Source organism: Podarcis vaucheri (assembly GCF_965113315.1).
Source record: "Podarcis vaucheri genome assembly, chromosome: 12".
NCBI lineage: Eukaryota > Metazoa > Chordata > Lepidosauria > Squamata > Lacertidae > Podarcis > Podarcis vaucheri.
This window is the reverse complement of record NC_138750.1, coordinates 56028001-56043995: the sequence shown is the minus strand read 5'-3', so window position 1 is coordinate 56043995 and position 15995 is coordinate 56028001. Positions and strand designations below refer to the sequence as shown.

The 15995-nt window shown below is 47.3% G+C and overlaps 1 protein-coding gene across 2 annotated transcripts in view; it reads right to left on the bottom strand.

Annotated features, from left to right (window-relative positions):
* The window catches only part of LOC309514909 (mitogen-activated protein kinase kinase kinase 3-like), a 107070-nt gene that overhangs the window by 4324 nt on the left and 86751 nt on the right, over nucleotides 1-15995 (bottom strand). For both annotated transcript variants that reach the window (XM_082192384.1, XM_082192385.1), the window contains exons 10-16: nucleotides 15160-15218; nucleotides 11423-11515; nucleotides 9103-9300; nucleotides 7099-7247; nucleotides 5448-5579; nucleotides 2786-2915; nucleotides 1233-1410 (exon numbers count right to left, since the gene is read on the bottom strand). In XM_082192384.1, coding sequence (XP_082048510.1) covers nucleotides 1233-1410; nucleotides 2786-2915; nucleotides 5448-5579; nucleotides 7099-7247; nucleotides 9103-9300; nucleotides 11423-11515; nucleotides 15160-15218 — 939 coding nt within the window. The remainder of the gene's footprint in view (nucleotides 1-1232; nucleotides 1411-2785; nucleotides 2916-5447; nucleotides 5580-7098; nucleotides 7248-9102; nucleotides 9301-11422; nucleotides 11516-15159; nucleotides 15219-15995) is intronic.

Genomic DNA, 15995 nt, shown 5'->3' with positions numbered 1-15995 from the left:
GACACGAAAGCTTTAGCAACTAATCTACACTTAATGACCCACCCAGTGGTATTCAGAATATCACTCATGAAATCACTCAAGATATCCCTCAAGTAATTAAGGAACAAAAGAAGAAAAGGCACACTAATCTAGGAACTTCCTCTCTGCCTAGAACGTTGGAGGCTATACACCACACCCCTCAACAGTATTTATAGGAACTCAAACACCAGATTCTGCTCTGTTCCAGTAACAAGAAGCCGAAAGCACCAGCCTGAAGATGACGAGTGAGACCTCGTCGAAACGTCGCCCAGACACCCCGACTCTTACACGGGAAGACACCCGAAGACACCAAAACCTGCATATATATATATATATATATATATATATATATATATATATGTATGTATGTATATATGTACACACACACACACACACACACACACACACACACACCGTATTTTTCGCTCTATAAGATGCACCAGACCATAAGACGCACCTAGTTTTTGGAGGAGGAAAACAAGAAAAATATATTCTGAATCTCAGAAGCCAGAACAGCAAGAGGGATCGCTGCGCAGTGAAAGCAGCAGTCCCTCTTGCTGTTCTGGCTTCTGTGATAGCTGCGCAGTCTGCATTCACTCCATAAGACGCACACACATTTCCCCTTACTTTTTAGGAGGGAAAAAGTGAGCCTCGTAGAGCAAGAAATACGGTATTTCAAAACTCAATCAATCACACATATTATGGTTTTTATTGCATTTATATCAATATACAAAATGCCTTAGGCGGTCCTATCTGATTTTTCCTCACAACAACTCTCTGAGGAAAGTCTGGCTGATAGAAAGTGATTCGGCCTGTTTTATCCATTGCCCAAAAGGAAGGTGGAAGTTGAGAAGACTGGAAAATCTTCTACCACATGCAAGCTGAAGACTGTTACCAATACGTGCAAATCTCATTTATTTTCCGTTCATTTGTAACTTTTCTTAAAACATGCAAGCTGGAGACTGTTACCAATACGTGCAAATCTCATTTATTTTCCGTTCATTTGTAACTTTTCTTAAAAATCCAGCGCTTATTGTTGTAACAATCTTATTTAAACCACTTTGTGAGATCTGCCTGAAAAGCGGGACGCCAATACTCTAAATAAAAAGGCATTCACAATTATATACACTAGGAGATTCCAGCAATAACTCTGCTATCGCTACCCTTCCACCTCAACAACCGAAACACATTTCTAGGATTAACTGAGATCTTACCACACGTCAGCTTTCCTTCCGTATCCTTCCCCGCTGATCACCTCGGGGCTCATCCAGTATGGCGTCCCCGTGACGGACTTCATCCCTGTTCCAGACATACAGATGGTTTGAATGCGTTTGCTGGCACCAAAGTCTCCGAGTTTGACGTTCCCGGCAGAATCTCTCAATATGTTGGCACCTAAAGAAAGTAAGAAAAGAGCCCACTTCTGAAATAGAAGCTTAGTGGCAGAGCATGTTGGAGGATATGGTGGCACCATTCACATAGCGAAAGCTACCGCGGAGATAGCAACGTTTTCAAAAGCAGGGGGTCCATGTCTTGGCTTCTGAAAAACTGGAGGTCTGCAGGACTTAGCTAATGGGGATCCTCTGGGCTAGATGGATCAATGGTCTAGCAGTTTTGCTCTGTACAAAATGTTGAATATCTTGTTTAAATATTAAGGTTCATTATTGTTCCATCTGAAAAAGCAGAGACATCACCTTGCCAACAAAGGCCCGTATAATCAAAGCTATGGGTTTCCCAGTAGTGATGTATGGAAGTGAGAGCTGGACCATAAAGAAGGCTGATTGCCGAAGAATTGATGCTTTTGAATTATGGTGGTGGAGGAGACTCTTGAGAGTCCCATGGACTGCAAGAAGATCAAACCTCTCCATTCTGAAGGAAGTCGGCCCTGAGTGCTCACTGGAAGGACAGATCCTGAAGCTGAGGCACCAAGACTTTGGCCACCTCATGAGAAGAGAAGACTCCCTGGAAAAGACCCTGATGTTGGGAAAGATGGAGGGCACAAGGAGAAGGGAACGACAGAGGACGAGATGGTTGGACTGTGTTCTCAAAGCTACCAGCATGAGTTTGACCAAACTGCGGGAGGCAGTGGAAGACAGGAGTGCCTGGCGTGCTTTGGTCCATGGGGTCATGACTAAACAACTAAACAACAACAACAAATTGTGGTTGTTGTTAATTAAATCTGTTGGTTGCTTTATCTTGCCCAAAGTGACCCAAGGTGACTTCCGACCAACTAAAAAAACAAAATGGAAAACTCACAGGTACAACTAAAACCGGGGAAGGAAGGACAACAGCAAACCTTATGCATGGGTTCTGAACAAATATTTAACTTTCTTTGTACCGGAACCAGTGTTACATGGCTGAGTCTTTGCCCCCACCTTCCACAATCAGAAAGTTTGCTGGCATTTCATAACATTAGTTTAACTCAGCTGGTTGGAGTTAGTTCAGGGCTCATGGTCAGTGATATTACGTGTTCCTTTTCTCCGCTGAGAGCATGCTTGCGGGTTGCAATAGGCCAGGCATAGGCAAACTCAGCCCTCCAGATGTTTTGGGACTACAACTCCCATCATCCCTAGCTAACAGGACCAGTGGTCAGGGATGATGGGAGTTGTAGTCCCAAAACATCTGGAGGGCCTAGTTTGCCTATGCCTGCAATGCGCCCTTGGGGTTTATGCAAAATGTGTCTGCGCTCAATGGATTGGACTTCTTTGTCGCTTACAGTCAACGAGGTCACCCAAGCGAGCGGAACGTTCCCCCTGGGATTTCCACCTACCTTTGATATCTCTGTGTACAATCATGTTGCTGTGCAGGTAGAAAACCCCTTGCAGGATCTGCCGTGTGTATTTCCGGGTCACGTTCTCGGTCAGGGCTCCGTAGGCTTTCAGCTGGTCTTTGATGGAACCCTAAAGAATGTGGGGGAACAAACAAGGCTCCGTTGGCTACTTTGGATAACGGAACCGTGTCGTTTTATTAATGGCACGAGCCATTTTGGAGAGGCAGGTCAAAAAGCAAGCTGCATATCAAATAAGTAGCAACATTTCGAATCACAGAATTGTGGGGACCCTGGGGGTCATATGCAAGCTGTCCCATGCGGGGATCAAACCTGCAACCTTGGGGTTATTCGCTCACGCTCTAGCCAACTGAGCTATCTGCCAGGCATTTAAGCAATGGAGAAGTGAACTATTAGCTGACAGGACTGGAGGATCCTTCTTGTACCTGCTGAAAAGGGGGATATTTTGCTGCAGTTTCCTCTGCTAAAGAGTTTAAATGCCAAGGGGAAGGGAACATACAGTACTCAATTAAAAAAGGCTTTTGTTTTTTTTAATGTGGAAATCGTCTTAAAGTTACCTTAAACCACAGGACAATACTGCGGATTCCAAATACTAGCTGCATTCTTCCCACTTCGTAAATGAAGCATACTGGCATTTTAACACACATAGGTGTGCAAACTGCGTTTTCTTTTCCACCGAAAGCATATTGAAAACATTTCAAAATAGATGCAAAATTCTGGAAGAATGGCAGATGAAAGTGATGGACCACATGGAATTGGCAGAAATGACTGGCAGAATCCGAGACCAGGGAGAAGAGTCGGTGGAAGAAGATTGGAGGAAATTTAAAGACTATTTACAGAAATATTGCAAAATTAAGGAATGTTAGAATGATGTTGGATTGAAGTTAAGTGGTTTCTAGCTGTAATGGTTCAAAAGAATATGGAAAAATTGGATTTTTAATAGGTAAAAATTTAATGTTATAATATATTAAGATTTAAGATCAGGATAATAAGGAGGGAAAGGAATTGCTGAACTAATAAATTGAACTGGAATACAAAAAAGGGAGGTATGAGGAGGTCCGGGAAACAAGTAAATGAAAGATAAGTGATGTAAAGATGGAATTATTTTTAACTGTTTTTTATTTTCTATTTTTTCTTTTTTCTTTTTCATTATGTAATATTGTGGAAACTTTAATAAATATTTATAAAAAACAAAAAAACAAAATAGATGCAAAATTGCTTTGGGAAACCACTGAGGAAGGCAAGGGGCCATGACATCACGAACACTGGCCAATCAGTGGCTACCGAACCACCTCAGCCTGTATAAAATGTGTTGGGATACTGCCAGGGAGACAAAGTCCATCATGGCCCCCAAGCCGGCTGCCGGACGATCCATCGATCTCCCGTAGGCACAGTATCAGCAATTAGCGACACAAGCTTCCAGAAATAGCTTGCCACATTCCAGAGCTCATGCACACTCTATCAGCAGATAATGCACAGCAAAAGTCGCACTCAGGAGAGCATTATTTACAAGTTTTATTCAGCGTTGATCAGAACAAAAAAACATGACTGCCTGCTTCAGTGTCTCCAGACACAGAGAGAGAAACGAAAGCAACAGAAAACATAAACATCCTGTGAACAGGAAATGCGCAGACTCTGTGACTCACAAAGCCTGCTCCCGTTTAAGGTGGAACGGAAATATCCTAACAAAATGTTATATCTTTTCACAGTTTATATTAGCTGTCAGGCTCCAATCTCTATGTAACATTTCTCCAAACAGGAGTACGTTCAAAATTATTTCAGGAAAGCAGGGGCACAGTCCATGTGGGATGCAAGAAAAGGTTTGCTGGTCGAAGGAAGACGAAGAACACAGAGAGCACCGGATTTAGGGCAGTGCAGAAAATTCCCTTCCCTTTTCGAGTTGAGGAGGTGCAAAATAACAACAACAACTTCTGGTTTTTTTGTAATAATGTGAAGTTTCAATGAGCCTGTTGGGCAGACCCGTAACGAAAGCAACTGTGCCAAAAGGAATTATTGTGGAAATAAGCAGTATTTAGAGGGGAGAGGCACCAGATTTTGTCCTCCCCAGCCGAAGCCGGGCTCAGAGCGGCTAACATAAAATGTTTAACAAATTAACATAAAATCAGGCAATCAATTAAAATACAACCTAAAATCAGATCAGGATCAGAATAAAACCCAATCAGATGGCAACCCGCAGATTAGGGTTGGGGACCTGAAATGCTCACCAGGCCTAACTGTTTGTGCTGAACTTATATGGGCCTGTGAGAAAAACTGGGAGGCCACTTTCATGCAAGTTGTTATGAAAGGGGAGAGGAAGTCAGACTGAACCCCGACCAAAGGCCTGGCGGAACAGCTCTGTCTTGCAGGCCCTGCGGAAAGATGCCAAATCCCGCAGGGCCCTAGTCTCTTGTGACAGAGCGTTCCACCAGATTGGGGCCACAGCCGAAAAAGCCCTGGCTCTAGTTGAGGCCAGCCTAACCTCCCTGTGGCCTGGGACCTTCAAGATGTTCAGGATATGACCAAAGTCTGCTCCTGGGACACTGTAGAAGGGATGGAAAGGGAAAATAAGGAAGGTGGACAACAATTTGGAGTTTGTTGGAGAACTCCGTGACCTTTACAAAAACGCCCATGCAGGCTGACTTACTCCTGGCATGTATTCCACGAAGATGGACAGCTTTCTTTCCTCGGCGTCCCGCAAGCAACCGTAATACTGGACGATCCGCTCGTGGCGGAGGGTTTTGAGCAGCTGGATCTCGCATTCCAAGGCATTCACCTCCTGCAGAAAGACAGAAGCAGTTGCAGGTGGAAGAGGAAGGGGCTGTGGCCATAGCTAGTTGTTCTGGGGTGCAGGGCACAGATGGTGTTCGTGCAAGTTTGGGCCTAATGTCCTTCAAACCCCGACGGTCCCTGAAATGTCGAGCAGCACGGCAAGGAACAGGCGTGGGCTTCCAAAAATAGAAGACGGTTTCTCCGTGTTAACTGGATTCACACACTCGCTTCCTTCTCCCAATATGAAGCCCCAACATATATGGGAGAAAATAATAAGAGCATCCTGCAGATCAGAAAACCCAAAAGGTCCACCTTGCTTCAGCATCCTGTTCTCAGTCAGCTATCTCTGAGAAGCTCACATGCAGAACATGTTTGTCCCCAACACATGGTGTTGAGAGGTCCATTGTTTCAAAAGTGTTTTTATTATTATTATTATTATTACTACTACTACAGTGGACGCTCGGGTTGCGAACGTGATCCATGCAGGAGGCACGTTCGCAACCCACAACATCCGCATCCTTGCACATGCGGGTTGCGATTTGGTGCTTCTGCACATGCACAAAGCATGATTTAGCGCTTCTGCGCATGCGTGAGTGCTGAAACCTGGAAGTAACCTGTTTTGGTACTTCCGGGTTTCGGCGCATCCATAACCCAAAAACGCATAGCCTGAAGCATCTGTAACCTGAGGTATGACTGTATTGTTGTTGTTGTTGTTGTTGTTGTTGTTGTTGTTGTTGTTGTTGGCAATGGCCAATTTGCACGGGAATTACATTCCAGACCAATGTCAGTGGGGCCCTTGCAAGGCCACCCCATCCCATTCCGCCCCTTTTTTGTGACATTTTCGGGTCACTTCCGGGGCCGGCGTGATGCGCACGGTCACACACATATCGGACGCACCTAAAACATTCCCTGCCTGTACAGTGGTACCTTGGTACTTTAATGGCTTGGCTCCCGAACAAATCAACTCCCAAACGCCACAAACCCAGAAGTAAGCTTTCCGGTTTGAGGGTGTTTTTTGGAAGCCGAACATCGGACGCGGCTTCCAGTTGAGTCCAGGAAGCTCCTGCAGCCAATCGGAAGACGCACCCTGGTTTTCGAACAGTTTCGGGAGTTGAACGGACTCCCAGAACGGATTAAGTTCGAGAAACAAGATACCACTATAGTGAGATTTGCGTAAACGGCCCTTCATCCAAAGATCCGAGGGTGTTTCGCAGCGGAAAAATACAAAAAGAGAATGCACAATACACAATAAAACAATTAACTCCTCCTCTATTAAGCTGCCATGTCTAACAAATATGGACACATCTATCCTCGACTTTTCTCTGCAAAAGCAAGCACAAAGAACCAGGGTGCGCTAATCTCTCTGTGCTTCCTCGTCGATATCCCAGGTCCTTCTCAATTGCTTATGATCCCTTATCTCCCCTTCAGACCTTCCTGACCCACAGAGGAACGAACACACGCGCACACACGTTAATTTGGGCAGGGGGGAGAGTTCACACTGCGTCTTATCTGGTCCACATACTCACTTTGCTTGTCTCTTGGCTGTCAGGGTCAAAGGGCACCTGCTTTACAGAGAGCTCCCGGCCAGTGTCGACGTCGTAGCAAAGGTAGACCTCCCCAAAGGCACCTCGGCCCAGCAGCTTCCCAAGTCTCCAGTTCACTGGGGCCTGCAGCGCTGCAAGGGAGACAGAAACCAATGTCAGGGAGGCTTGAGACACGCTAGGTCTCCACACCAGCGCAGCCATCACCGTGTCAAAGAGTTGCAACGTCTGCATGTTTTCCGCTTGCACGGAATATGATGGCACCTTCAGAACACCAGTTTTCATTTCAAAGAAAACCCAAAGATACCCGCCTCTTTCCGAGCGCAAGAGGGAAGCAGGCCCCCAGTTTTGATTCAGGGGAAAAAAACAGTTCCTGAATTGTCAAAAACTTTGGCAGGGTGGCATTGCTGCAGCCTTTCTGACTCCAGGGGGTCTGCGAAGCCGCAATTACGATTCCAAGCCTGATATTTCATACACTGTGCAACTGGTGACTCTCCAAGACAAACACAGCTGTGGCCTGCCTGGGGCTTGACAACGTTCCTGTTACTGCAGTCCCTTCCAAAACAGCCAGACCTAAAGGGTTCTGGAGTCCTTTAATGGTTCACCATAGATGGGGTAGGGACGCGGGTGGCGCTGTGGGTTAAACCACAGAGCCAAGGGCTTGCCGATCAAAAGGTTGGCGGTTCGAATCCCCACAACGGGGTGAGCTCCCGTTGCTCGGTCCCTGCTCCTGCCAACCTAGCAGTTCGAAAGCATATCAAAGTGCAAGTAGATAAATAGGTACCACTCCGGCGAGAAGGTAAACAGCATTTCCGTGCGCAGCTCTGGTTCGCCAGAAGCGGCTTCGTCATGCTGGCCACATGACCCGGAAGCTGTACGCCGGCTCCCTCGGCCAATAAAGCGAGATGAGCGCCGCAACCCCATAGTCAGTCACGACTGGACCTAATGGTCAGGGGTCCCTTTACCTTTATAGATGGGGTGCATTCAGCCACCCCAGGAGTTCGCAGGGCCTTTTTTGTTCCCTGTGACACCAATGGAAGGTTTCCAGCAAACTCACAACACAGGGGTTGGAAACCCATGGCCCTCCAGATATTGTTGGGACTCCGACTCCCATCAGCCCCAGCCACAGGGACAAATGATGAGGGATGATGGGAGCTGCAGTTCAACAACATCTGAAAGGCACCAGGTTCCTTTCCAGTGAAGCAATCCCTTCAAGGCCAGCTCACTTTGCTTTTTGAATTTAAGGACCAAACAAGACAAAACAAAGCCCTCTTTGCTGGCAAAATGCAGGTCTGCTCTATGTTACATCTCTGTGGGAGCACCAAGTTTCTGTGAGGTTGGCAAAATGCAGAGCCCCCTACGGATCACGTTCGCCCACCTCAACGTGCACGAAAGATCTTCTCAATCTGAACAGCCTTTAAATGTGATTGCCTTGGAATGTTCATTACATTACGCAATTGCATCGGAATGTTTATCCTATTTGTCATGAACTGATAGGTTCAAATGATTGGCAGTTTGCTCGACGGGGACTTTAAAATGTTCTCACAGGCCACGTAATCAAAATGAGAGTCATTTGCAGGGTCGCCATGCTATGCTTCGAAATGGTTGAGTATCTCATCATTACTGCAACAGAACATTGATTGGCTTTTTCACTTTGCAGGAAAATTTGCAGCGTGCAAATTCAAGGAACAAATAATAATAAATAAATAACCAGGCTTCCTGCAAGCCACGCCCTCATTTCTCCGCAGGCCAAGCGTTGGTTATTCAAGTTGGCATTCAGTTTTGCCGATGAGAAGGCAAGGCAGGGTTTCGCAAACTTGTTGTTGTTTTGGACTACAATTCCCATCATCCCTGACCACTGCTAGCTAAGGATGATGGGAGTTGTAGTCCAGCAACAGCTGGAGATTGAAGTTTGGGAAACCCTGGAGTAGGGAAGGTCCTTCCCGGCCCGCACCCCCCAACAGCCCCTTCGCTGTGGGGCCCACTTACTGTTCCTCGTCTTGGCTGGAGAGGAGCCGAAACCTTGGAATATCTTGTCGCAGTTGTGCCACCACTTGTTGCCCCCACGTTCCTCGTACCGCAAGGTGACAAGCTTGTTGTCTCCGTTGAAGCTTTTCGTCCTGCTGGACGGCATGATCTGGAAGAGGTTTTCCGGCGGTGCGTAACTCCTGGGGAAGGTTCTCCGGCCTTTCGGGGCAGGAAGAAGAAGAGTTTGGATTTGATACCTCGCTTTATCACTACCTGAAGGAGTCTCAAAGAGGCTAACATTCTCCTTTCCCTTCCTCCCCCACAACAAACACTCTGTGAGGTGAGTGGGGCTGAGAGACTTCAGAGAAGTGCGACTGGCCCAAGGTCACCCAGCAGCTGCATGTGGAGGAGCGGAGACGTGAACCCGGTTCACCAGATTACTAGTCCACCACTCTTAACCACTGGCAATCAGAGGCTTTCTAAGCATACATTACACCTATTCATAAGCACTCCATTAAAAGCTGGCACCAAGGTGATCCCAACATTTGTGCAAGATCTCATACCCAATCCACAACCTGCTCTTAAGAACATAAAGAAGAGCCCTGATGGATCAGGACCAATGTCTCATCTAGTCCAGCGTCCTTTTCTCATGGTAGCCAACCAGATGCGTAAGGAGTCTCAAAGCGGCTAACATTCTCCTTTCCCTTCTTCCCCCACATCAAACACTCTGTGAGGTGAGTGGGGCTGAGAGACTTCAGAGAAGTGCAACTGGCCCAAGGTCACCCAGCAGCTGCATGTGGAGGAGCAGGGAAGTGAACCCGGTTCACCAGATTACGAGTCCACCGCTCTTAACCACTACACCACACTGGCTCTGACTGCCTTTTGGCTTAAGTGAAGCTGCGAGTGGGTGCAGTGCACTGCGAATGCATGCAGAGCTCTGCATCAGTGAGGAAGCTGCCTTAAAACGAGTCAGACCACCAGCCCATCTAGTCTGTATATTGTCTACACTGACTGGCAAAAGCTCTCCAGGGTTTCTGGGAGGGTGACTCTTCCAGTTCTATCTCAAAATGCTAGGAACCGACACCTGGGCCCATTTGCATGCAGAGGATGATGATTGGGTGGCGTTGTGGGTTAAACCACAGAGCCTAGGCCTTGCCGATCAGAAGGTCGGTGGTTCGAATCCCCGTGATGGGGTGAGCTCCCGTTGCTCGATCCCTGCTCCTGCCAACCTAGCAGTTCGAAAGCACATCGAACTGCAAGTAGATAAATAGGTACCACTCCGGCGGGAAGGTAAATGGCGTTTCTGTGCACTGCTCTGGTTCACCAGAAGCGGCTTAGTCATGCTAGCCACATGACCCAGAAGCTGTACGCCGGCTCCCTCGGCCAATAAAGCGAGATGAGCGCCGCAACCCCAGAGTTGGCCACAACTGGGCCTAATGTTCAGGGGTCCCTTTACCTTTACTATACCCACTCTGGGAGGCTCCCAACAGAATATTAAGAACAAAATAAAACATCAAACATTAAAAACTTCCTCAAACAAGGCTGCCTTCAGATGCCTTCTAAAAGTCAGATTGTTGTTTATTTCCTTGACATCTGATGGGAGGGTGCCACTACCGAGAAGGCCCTCTGCCTGGTTCCCTGTAACCTCACAGGGAGGGAATCGCCAAAAGGCAGTCAGAGCTGGACCTCAGTGTCTGGGCTGAACAATGGGGGTGGAGACACTCCTTCAAGTATACTGGGCCAAGGCCATTTAGGGCTTTAAAGGTCAGCACCAACACTTTGAACTGTGCTCAGAAACGTACTGGGAGCCAATGCAGGTCTTTCAGGACCAGGGTTATGTGGTCTCATATGGTGTTATATGCAGTGCTTTTTTTCTTAAAAAATGTTTATGGGTACTCTCTCATTTCGAGTCAAGAAAAATCACCATTTTATAGTTCAAATCTGGAAAAATAAGTACAGTAAATGGACAAAAGTTCAAAGATTCACAAAATGTTTAGGGATATGTGTACCCCTGTGTCCCTACAGGAAAAAAAGCACTGATTGTATGGAAGGATGTGCTCTTCCACTCAGCTACAGGCCTTTCCTAGTGCGGATCAGGCAGGATTCACCACCTGGAGACATTTGGTCTACTCACATTGAGTAGGGGAAGGAAAGCTATTATTTGGCGCACACCTTATAGGGGCCCCACCCCGAACGGCACCTCTCTCCAGAGCTCCAGAGCCAGTGTGCTCAACGCAGCTGCAACAAGCCCAATTCCCGTTCCCAGTTTCTGCCCAAGACACCCATTGAGTTGCTTTCTGCACCCTTCCCCTTGAAAACCCACCGATTTAAACAGCCTTACCGTCATTGTAGTCCTTGCGGCTCTGGGACAGGTGATACTGCCTTGGAAAAGTCCCTCCCTTGCCGAATCTCTCGCAAAACGGGATGTCAAAATCTGACAGAAGTACAGAAATGACACTTACATCTAGTTCCTCTTCCCATGCTTTGCCCACAACACTCTTGCATAATAAAATCCAAGATGGCAGCACTTAACGTTAGGATTGTACACGGTCATGTTGAGATATTTGATCATGTTTTGGAGCAGAACAACAAACTCTGGCCACAGCTGCACCTTGCATTTAAAGCATACCACTTTACGCAACTACGGTTTCCCCCAAAGGATTCTGGGAATTGTAGTTTGTTAAGAGATCCCTATTTGCCTCACACAGCCACAATTCCTAGAGTTGTTGATCCCTCTTCCTAGGGAAGTCTGGGAATTGTAGCTCTGTGAGGTGAACAGGGATCTCTTAGCATAAGGCTACCAGATTTTTTCTCTCTTGGCACCCATAACAAGCCACACCTCCCAGGATGCTTTGGGGGAAACCACACCTGTTATAGTGGTATCATAGTGATTTAAACGTAAGCAGTGTAGACAAGGTCTCTGGATTCTTTTTTGCAGATTTTGTTGCTGCTGCTGCTGCTCCTCCAAGAGGGGAAAGGGCTAAGAAATTACACATGGGCCCCTCGAGGAAAATAGATCTGTGGAAAAAACTGGGGGAAGTGTGACTTCACCCTAAACTCAAATTCTGCCTTCTACGTGCCACAGCACATAGCAGCAGAGAGCATTGTTGGCTGCCCACTCTCCACCTTAGAGCAGAATTATGCCACAAGGTGCCATAGGAAGGCACTGGACATAGTAAAAGATCCATCGCATCCTGGTCACTGTCTCTTCGAGCTCCTGCCGTCGGGACGGAGATACAGGACGATGAAGACAAGAACGAGCCGTCTTAAGAACAGCTTCTTCTCCAGAGCGATCTCGGCCCTGAATGGGAAGCCCGGACTTTGAAAGTCATCTAATCTCCCTTGCTGTATTATACTGTATTGATTAATTAGTGTTTTTATGGAGCAGTCAAGTAATTTCGTTGTCCCCGAAGGGGGCAATGACAATAAAGATATTATTATTATTATTTAATTGGTGCAAGAATGCTGCAATGATAGCCAGCTGCCTCTCTGAAACATGACGCAGGGTTCAAATGAAAGCAAGGAATGTGTGCGTGCTTGCTGAAAAATAATAATTTTGCATATATATGCACACACCCACACAACACAGATCACCAAAACGGATGCAACTCGAGGGCTATCTACTGGCACAGCACTAATTAGGCACCAAATCTCAAAGGTATATTGTTGCAAAAAGTTTATCTCTGGGTTCGCCGTCTTCCGCTGCCCAATTTTCCATTGCCGCACTTTTAACTCCGTCAAAAATCACCGATCTCGCAAAGCCACTACTCAACGGTTACCCCTTTAGAGTCGGGTTTCCCAAACTTGGAGGTCCAGCTGTTTTTGGACTACAACTCCCATCATCCTGAGCTTGCAAACTCAGGGGTCAGGGATTATGGGAATTGTAGTCCAAAAACAGCTGGAGACCCAAGTTTGGGAAACCCTGCTTTAGAGCCAAGGGGGCTTTCCTCCCACCCTATCCACCCCCCTATAGAAGCAGAGAACGTAGTGATGGTCGCACAATCAGCGTGAACGGCAAGCCAGGGAGGGGGCCTACAAAGCCAGCCACATCCTTGAGGCTCGGACGAACGGGCTTTTAAAGGGAAACTTGAGCGCTGCGACCCAGGGGGCATATTAAAACTTCACAGGATCCTTTGGCCTTATTTGACGCTCGACTTCCATGCCCCAGCCCAGCGGCACCTCCGCAAGCCAAACATTGTCTTTTCATCCTCTGGGGCCCCTGCCACGCATTCATTTTTTAATAGCAGAGGTCACTACGATGCAGCAATGATGAAATTTTCCGTGATTTCACCAGCTGCACATGTGCGCTCAAGCAAAGGCTTCTCAAACCAGAGCTCTGCGAGTTAACATGCGCGATTTTGATGTTCTCCATCTTCCAAAAGGCCCGTTCTCTGGGTACGCTCGCCCAGCAGCACAACTGCCCGGTTTTTGCCACAGCTCCATCCTCTCTGGCTTCTCAGGGTTCTAGTCCTCAAGTAATTTGTTATCTATCTACGTGGGCACTTTGCATACTGCTGAATTGCAGTAGCCTATAAGCAGCGCACAGTAAAGCCACTTCCGCCCTTTGGAGGATGTGGAGTTGCGGGCTCCACGGCCCCACCACGCGCGCGGCAGCTGGAACCCAGCCCCGTACGATGGGGGGGGGGATTCCCGGCTGCGTCACCTCCTGGCCAGCTAATTGGCTGGTTTGGGGGGCATGGCCTGCCCTATTTAAGGCAGGACACAGCCGGGGATCTCCCTCTTTGCTGCCTGCCAGCTGTTCCTGCTTTTCCCACCCTCCCGCCCTATAAGGTTTTTGTTCCTTGACCTTGCTATGGACCTTGGTTGGTCGCCGTTGAGGGGCCTGGTAGGAATTTTTCCACTTGGCAAATTGGCACCAGCCACTTGGTTTTTGCCTACCTCGTAGCAAATTGTCACAACTTACTTGGTATTGGCGGTTAGGCATTGGTATTGCTCTGTAGATGGAAGAGGGAAGGTAGCGCCATCACCTGCCCCACATATTGAAGGGTCGTCCGGTAAAGGATTCCGTGGGGCATGGCCCTGTCCGAAGCCTAGGGAGGTGAGGGCCTAAGGCACGCCCCCTATCAGTGACCCTGGGGGAGTTCCTAGTTGATGCGCATCAGCAGGACTCCCTCTACTGGTGGTTAACCCTTCCTGGACTTCTAGCGGATGGGCTGGAGTCAGATATAGTCGATTAGATCCAGTGCCTAAGCCAATACCGCTCATCACCTGTAACCAATAAAGTTGTGGCCCTATTTAGCCCATTAACCGTAATAATTGTGTAATAATTTCCACTGATGGAGACGGGAACTCGCCACGCAAGATGAACAAATACAACAGAATCAGAAATGATTCTTCAGTACGGGCCTAAAGTTCAGCAGGGAGCGGGTTCCACAAAACTGTGCCAACAAAACGGAACTGGCGGATATGAGCTGAGCATGCAAGACTTCAAGGATCAGGTAGGGATATAAGAGACCAGACTTTCCAAGGAAAAACATGGAATGGCATCATTGCACTCAAGGACTTCTCACAGTCTAGCCTTCAGCAGTCTCGTGAGATTCTCAGGGTATCTCCAGGGATGTTGGAAATGGAAACAGGAGCAGAAATTTCCACAATTTGCATGTTTGCCTGAGGTCAGGAACACAAGCAAAGACAAGCAGCACTCGCTGTCGCTTTTTTGGTTGGTCCGTGAATGTTGCATTTTAACAATGAGATTTATGTACCACCATTCGTCACAAGATCTTCGGGTGGTTCACAAGACAAAAATACAAGCAAAAATAAAAATAGTTAAAACAAAAACAACAGCCCCCCTCCCAAGAAATTATAACGTTTTCTGAATTGTCCTGATGTTTCCCTTCCACCAAAATGCAATGGAGTTAATTACGTGATTAATTGCATTCGTTTTGGCCACAGCAGCTAGCGAGATAACTGACATAGTTTGGGCAGAAGCCAAACTGCAATGGAACAGAAACAGCGCTGATTGCAACCAACGTACGTTGGGGTGGAAATTGCTGCCTCTGTACATCCCTAGAGACCTCGCTTGGAGACAGTATACAATGCTGGTTCAGAGAAACTTACCTAGGCAATCAAGGCTGTCTTTGTCCCTTCTTGAAATAGGTGCTTGGCTAAAGGGGGGACTGCATGAAGAGAAAGAGGTGCATTAGACCCGGTGACAACAGGGCCCTGGTCTTCAGCATCATTTATTCTAATACAGTGGTGCCCCGCAAGACGAATGCCTCGCAAGACGGAAAACTCACTAGACGAAAGAGTTTTCCATTTTGGAGGTGCTTCGCTAGACGAATTTCCTATGGGCTTGCTTCGCAAGGCGACAATGTCTTGCGAGTTCCTGCAGGGTTTTTTTCCTCCCCCCCCCTTTTTCTAAGCCGCTTATCAGCTGATCCGATCAGCAGATAAGCCGCTAAAAGCTGCTAATAGCGCTAATCCGCTAATCTGTCAATGGGCTTGCTTCGCAAGACGAAAAAACCGCTAGACGAAGAGAATCACAGAACGGATACTTTTCGTCTTGCGAGGCACCACTGTACAACTATCGCCAAAACAATAGTAAAGCTTTGCATTTATATTGCGCTTTTATTGCAACCCAAACCTCATGGCTTCCAAATGTTTTGGACTATATAACTCACATCATCCCTGACCATTGGTCACACTGGCTGGGGACAATGGGAGCTGTAGTCAATAACATCTGGAAAAACACTGCCTGAGAGCAAGGGTCTCCAACATTTTTAGAGCCCAGGGCAAATCTGGAAATCTATGAAACTGTTGTGGGTACGTCAAATATATATATATGTACCCATTTCAGAGAAGGAAAGCTGGTGATGCTCGCCAAACATTGCCACACACACTTCAAACAGGACCGCAATACCTCAAGGACCGCCTCTTCCCATATGAACCTACCT